General features: G+C 39.2%; 1 protein-coding gene across 1 annotated transcript; it reads left to right on the top strand.

Moving 5' to 3' along the window:
* Positions 1–1,982: 1,982 nt before the first annotated feature.
* Positions 1,983–4,306, top strand: LOC106937109 (homeobox protein six1b). The gene is made up of 2 exons (XM_015018465.1): positions 1,983–2,829; positions 3,624–4,306. Exons 1-2 carry the CDS (start codon positions 2,270–2,272, stop codon positions 3,916–3,918), a joined length of 855 nt encoding a protein of 284 aa, XP_014873951.1. The 5' UTR covers positions 1,983–2,269; the 3' UTR covers positions 3,919–4,306.
* Positions 4,307–6,964: the final 2,658 nt, after the last annotated feature.

Below are 6,964 nucleotides of genomic sequence, written 5' to 3'. Positions count from 1 at the left end.
TGCGCAAACACGCGCATTTCACACCTAGTTTTATGCACGCAAAAAAATAAAAAATTAAAAAATTAAAAAAAAAATTCTCCTAATTGAAACAAAATTTTATATTAAAAAAATATTTCTTAAAAGAAATAAAATGAAACATATTAATATATTTAGTATTTTTCCAACAATTTTACCCAAAAAAACATGTACAAAATTGTGAATCATCACTTTACAGTAAGATGGCTAATAAATATTTCATAGATATTTGTATTAAATAAAATTATAAATCATTAATAACCGTTTATTATGCATTAATAAATGGAGCATTGACCAATATGTTGAACGTGTATTGATGATTTTGATGGTGGCGGTGGTGAAAATGTAAAGTTTCTCAATTGTTCACTGTGTGTAGGTTTAATTCATTTTTATGTGGTGTTTTTATTTGGTGTTTTTATGATGTGAAGCACATTGAACTGCTGAAATGTTCTGCACAAATACACTTGATTAATCGACTTAATTGATTAACTAATGGTGAGGAGGAGACAAAACCTGTGGTTTCTATTTAGTGTCATACTAAACATTTCAGACCGTTTAAGCACAATAAGCATTTGTAAATGCTCCTTCTCACTCTTACTTAATGCATAATAAACACTTACTAATGATTTATAAAATGTTTATATAGATTAATTAATCATATTTATGATCAGCCATCTATAAATGGAGCCTTATTGTAAACCAGAAATAATTAATTCTGGTTATGTTTGTCAGCTCTCCCTTCATTCAAATGTTTTTTTATATATATAATTTCTTTATAAATTGTTAGAATAATTAACAAGCACAATATTATCCTTTATACGTCTTTTAACTCATTCTGAAAACTGCTTTAACCTCTTCTATAAAATGAGTTTTAAAATATTTTGGAGAAGGATACATAAATAAAAACCCTCAATAAAGCGCACAGTTATGCGGCATGAATGCTGAAGGGGAGTTCTGTTTCAGACTTTTGGTGCAGATAAAGAAACGTGATCCGTGAGGCTCAAACCAACAACTGCACCACCAAGAACCAGTGTGGCTCAGAACTCATTTACTAATGGATTGGTTTAGTGTTTCAGCCCACAGAAAACACTGGAGCCAGTGTGGTGCCCGTCTAATCTCTGAAATATAAATGCGCCCAGCAGGCAAAGAGGGAAAAGTCATGCGGTGACGCAGAAATTCATTTATTTCTCCTGTTCTTCAGTTTTACACGCATTAGAAAAATCCCATCAGCACTTCACATCTCACTCTTTGTTTAATTTCTTTACATAAACGCATCCTGGATTTTCCCAAATGAAGATACTCACCCAATTTTTTTTGCTAAATCTTGCAGTTTTTAACCATGTGGTGTTTTATACCAGCCTCTCAGACTCACACATGCGCACACTCTCACTTTAAGTGGCTGATTTCCTTCTGGTGGTCTATGGCCCATAACTCCTTTGGCAGGTTGTATAGGTTGCTCATAAATAAGCGCGTAATGGACCCACCTATCATAGGAACTTATTAAGTTATACCACCTCATAAAATAAACAGCTCTTGCGATTAATCGAATAGGGAGGAAACAACAAAATACTCAATTTGCTTGTGTTTAGTTTGGACCACATTAAGCAGTAAACGGGTCAAAGCTACACGTTCTGGAAGAAGACAGTTCTCTTAAGTTCTTCATCTCCATCACATCGTGCATTCAACATTAATATAATCGATTATTTATTCGTTTGTATCCCTATTTATAGCTGTAGACGTCACAGATCCTTTCATGGTCTGTGTTGAGGGGAGTTTTTCACTCACCTCCGTGGCATGCATCATTATTTTTCAGAAGTTATAATCTAGAGTGTGTTTTTAAGAGCTGTGTAATAATTGATTTGTGTTTAGGTGCCGCTCTGCTCCCTCAGCTGCAGAGGCAGAGGGACTGTGGGGGCGGGAGGTGGGCTGCGCTCCTATTTCAGCCCCTGACGCACTGCCTCTGGGGAGGAAACGGAGCTGCAAACTCAGTCCTGCTCTGCTGTACAGGGTGCAGGGCAGAGGGAGAGCCAATCATCAAGACGCACAGGCTCCCTTTAAGTCTGACATATCTCCAACAGGAACAAATTGTCCCAACAATCAACATCCCAATCTGCTGCGCGCATCAGGGGTTGCGGAGGAGCGGATTGCCCGCACAGATCTGCGCAGGGTGGACGGTACTGCGGTGGATTTAAGAAGCTTCGGGACGATCTGAAATCGCTTTGGATTGCAGGGGTTTTCGGTGGAGGAGCTTATCATGTCGATATTACCGTCCTTCGGGTTTACGCAGGAGCAAGTGGCGTGCGTCTGCGAGGTGCTGCAGCAAGGAGGGAACCTGGAGAGGCTCGGTCGCTTCCTGTGGTCTCTGCCCGCCTGCGATCACCTCCACAAGAACGAGAGCGTCCTGAAAGCCAAGGCGGTGGTGGCGTTTCACCGCGGGAACTTTAGAGAGCTTTACAAAATCCTGGAGAGCCACCAGTTCTCCCCGCACAACCACCCGAAGCTGCAGCAGCTCTGGCTCAAGGCGCACTACGTGGAGGCGGAGAAGCTGCGCGGCCGGCCGCTCGGAGCCGTGGGGAAGTACCGGGTCCGGAGGAAATTCCCGCTGCCGCGCACGATCTGGGACGGCGAGGAGACCAGCTACTGCTTCAAGGAGAAGTCCAGGGGAGTCCTGCGGGAGTGGTACACGCACAACCCGTACCCGTCCCCGCGGGAAAAGAGGGAGCTGGCAGAGGCCACGGGACTGACCACCACGCAGGTCAGCAACTGGTTCAAAAACAGACGGCAGAGGGACAGAGCCGCCGAGGCCAAGGAGAGGTGCGTTCAGCTGCCACGGAGCACAAAACTGCTCTCACATTTAAAAAAAAACCTAAAAAAAAAAAAAAAGTTCATGCTGTAGTTAAAAGCGCTTAAAATGGAAGATTAAATCTAATACGGTTTTCTTCTGTTAGCATTTTGAAGACAGCGCCTCTTATTACCGGAATTATACAGGAAACACCTCAGATTTCATAGAAATGTTTCCAATTTTTTTCAAAGTAACTTCAGCTTTCAGTGTCTGGACGTTATTCTGACTTAGCATCAACATAAAGGACAAAACACAATAAAAAGAGGTAAAATGGTGCTTATTATAAGAGAGTTAGTGAAGTATTGGTCATCATTTTAATTATTTTTTAACATTTTTATTTCAGATTAATTAAAAACAGGACAGGTCATGTGATTGTGGGAATGAAGCTGAGTAAATATTATTTTTGTGTCAGCTGAGTCCCTTCAGATGTTTGTTTAGGTCTAAAGTGACTTTAGAAATATGATTTATTTAATGTGAAAAAGGTTTATTTTGTTTATTTTTATTATTTGTATACCACTTCGTAAATTGAACAGCTCCTGCGATTAATCGAATAGGGACGAAACAACAAAATGATCAATTTACCAAATGAAATAATAATTAGAATAATAAGAAATTTGTTTTTTAGGTGGATTAGTAATCAGAATCATAGTGGATTTTTTTTTTAAAGAAAGGTTTGTTGAACATTAAATAATAAAAATGTCTTTCTTTTCACATAATGTAACATTTTTCTGCCTTTTTATTTTGTTTGTTTGTTGGTAATTTCCAGAGAGAACAGCGAGAACAGCAACGCAGGCAGCAACAAACAGAACCAGCTGTCCCCTCTGGACGGAGGAAAGTCTCTCATGTCCAGCTCGGAGGACGAGTTTTCTCCGCCCCAGAGCCCCGACCAGAACTCTGCGCTTTTGCTCCAGGGCAACATGAGCCACCCCGGGGCCTCCGCTTACCCCATGTCCGGGCTGGGGGCCCCACAGCCGGTGCACGGCATGCACGGACACCCGCACCAGCTGCAGGACTCCTTGTTGGGACCTCTAACCTCCAGTCTTGTGGATTTGGGCTCTTAAAGAGCCCGCCATGATAAAACCGGAAAAACCAAAACAACCGAAGAGAAAGAACTGACGCGTGGATCAGATTGAAGACATGTATGAAAAAATAACTCTATAATAGCCTACCTTATAATATAGACTGACTGTCTGTCGTTAAATTTTGGTTAGAGCAAAACTCCTTAATGCGCTTATTCTTCATCCGCTGAATGGATGTTTTATTTTTTGTTTTTCCTGAAAACTCCCTCTTAACTCATGAAACACTTAACAGGATCAACCACCTGCTTAATTTATGATATTTTGTTAAAACAACAAAAACAATTATAGTAACCTCTTGCGATGGAAACTAGGAGGAAACGTTTTCATTAGAGCCATGGTAATTAGTTTCCAATAAAACAAAATTAATGCATCTGTCTCCGTGTTATTTGTGCATTTAGTTTGGATTAAGAAAGCTAAAAACAGTATTTTAAAATAGAATTCAGGAAAATTTGGAATTATTTTTCTGGACAGAGTTTATTTACTATTTAATCAACAAATTATGAAGGACGTGGGTTCAGATTCACACAAAAGGGAGTCAACATCAGCAGCTGCCTGTCGCTGTGTACACAGGAACCAGCTCGTTTCTTTTTTTAATTGAATACCCAGCCTGCTCCATAACGCATGTTTGGCTACAGGAGGGGTTCTTTTTCTGTCCGTCTCTCGTCATTTTCCTCTGCGGATCATTGGCTTTTTGTTGCCATGTTTTCCTTTCCTCTCTCAGAGTTTATTCTGTCGGTTCCGGGGCCATGGGAAAGAGCCACTCCGCTCCTCAGACACGTTACAGGAACATACAAGCAAATAAAACCTAGTAATAATAATAATAATAATAATAATAATAATAATAATAATAATAATAATAATAATAATAATAATAATACTTCCAGCTCTGCAGCCCCCTGCCCCACCGCCTGCTCTCCTCCCTGCTCATGTCAGGGTAAATTGTTTTGAGCAGAGAGCACCGAGGATTTCCTGAGCATAATCTGAAACAGTCGCTGCCTGCTTCACTGCCTGATTGCAAAGATTGCATGCAGAGGGGTTGCAGCACCCACCGCTGCAGCGGAGGGGGCCTCAGGCTGTTTTCTGCATCCCAGAGGCCTCACTCTCTTCCAGGCTTTTCCTCTGCTGCTGTCGCTGCTCCTGCAGAACCAACGGAGGCTTTTGCTTCGCTGCGTCCTCAGGAAGTCGTTGCTTTCAGCATCATTTATATCTTTCTGTAAGTGTAAACGTAATCTCATATGATGTTTAAATGTTACAGATGCAGCAGCACAAACTCAGATTAGATGGTTTTAAACTCAGATTGTTTTCATGTAAAATATTGTAAAACAAAACAGATGCATCATAAGACTCGTGATTCTTGCAACAAAAACTTTTACGTGACAAGGAGGACGGTGAGGAAAAAGAAATACTTAATATTTGACATGCAGAATTTTTTATTTTATATAATTTAGTGAATTTTCTGGTTAAACACACATTTAACGTGTTTTCCACCATGCTTTACACTACAAATTTCAATTTAAAGAGCAAAATTAGTTGATTTTTATATCAATTACAAATAATCTTGACACTAAGTCAAAACAAAAATGGAAATGGAAGAATAGAAATATCCTTTACTGAAGGATCAAAGTTGACATTCAAAGCAAATAGACTCACAAAAACAGTAAGAAAAAATACATATAAACATAATAAAGCATAGAAATACTGTACAGTAACAACAAAACTTCAACATACATACAGTTATAAAAACAGCCCAGAGGACTTTGCAACTGAGTTGGTTAATTTAAAAAATGTAAAAAAAAAAAAAAAATTCATGTCTATTTGAGCTTTAAATGACAGAATATTTATAATTAGTGACAATAGAAACTGTGCAACAGTAAAGTTGTACATGGATGTAAATATTTACGCCGTTTGTTGGGAGAAGTTATTGTTTTAGAGTTTTAACTCTGCTGGGGAAAGGATGTGCGTCAATGCTCTTTAGTGGATTTAGGATGAATATATTGTCAAAGAAGCCTGAAATATAAAATTAAAAGCATTAATTGAGGTTTTCTAGTTGAGCAATTTCTTGCTGCTGGATTCAACCGATAAGGAAACAGGAAACTCAAACGACTGGGAGGAAGATCTAATTTTATAATTCACTGACATTCACTCCAACAAAAATAAGCAAGGTTATATATATATAAAAAAAACAGTTATTAGGGTGCATTTTTATTTTAAATTTTTTGATTTTTTTTTTTTTTTTTTTTTTGCTTTTGGTTGCATTTTCAAGCTTTTCTGACTAACAACTGCATGGAGCTGATTTTCTTTTCTTAATTTTGGACATAATTTTTGATTCTTGCAAATATTCTCAGCAATAGCTACTAAATCATTCATTTCTTCTGTTACTTTTTCAGCTATGTTCTGAGTAAATGTAGGAAGTACATAAAATTCAGGTTGTTTTTGTCAGTAATGCATTGATCTGTAATGTAGTGTGATGTGGATAATGATAGATATTATTATTAACCTTTATTTCACCACTAAAATCCCACTGAGATTAAAAATCTCTTACTAGAGAATCCTGGTTAAGCTGTATGAGATTCCATGTATAAATTATTCCTTCTGATGCAGAAGTGCTGCATGTTTCTTCAGGTTTGGATGAATTAAAAGCCAGGTGATCATGAAGAATTATGATCACTCCTCGTAATGTAATGAAAACATGGCCGGCAGATTTCCAGACGCTGTGAGGATTAAACTCTAACTCTGGTGCTGGACGACAGGCAGCGTCTCCTCCAGGAAGTCCAGGAGACTGAAATCAATCTCTCATGGAAACTCTTTTAATCAAGCTCAGATCCTCTGCTTCCGCATCAGCATCTCTCTGCTGTCTCCGCTCCACTTTGTTGTTTTTGTCTCTTCAGACGAGCAACAAGTGCAAGTGGAAGAAGACCAAAGCTGGAGCTTCGCGTCACCCTGAAGCCGGCCGGAGCCGGCGACAACAGCTGCTGATGGCAAACAGACGGCGAGTCATCAGCAGGGTATTTCGGCGTAAGTGGCAGTG

This window comes from Poecilia latipinna, unplaced genomic scaffold, assembly GCF_001443285.1.
Source record: "Poecilia latipinna isolate Pla-1442-1.1 unplaced genomic scaffold, P_latipinna-1.0 Scaffold2276, whole genome shotgun sequence".
Taxonomy (NCBI): domain Eukaryota; kingdom Metazoa; phylum Chordata; class Actinopteri; order Cyprinodontiformes; family Poeciliidae; genus Poecilia; species Poecilia latipinna.
This window is presented reverse-complemented; position numbering and strand designations above follow the sequence as displayed.

Excerpts from the sequence above, each read along its gene's own strand:
- LOC106937109 (XM_015018465.1), top strand. The coding sequence starts at position 2,270 with ATGTCGATATTACCGTCCTTCGGGTTTACGCAGGAGCAAGTGGCGTGC. Across the intron at positions 2,830-3,623 it reads GCCGCCGAGGCCAAGGAGAG|AGAGAACAGCGAGAACAGCA; the intron begins GTGCGTTCAGCT and ends GGTAATTTCCAG.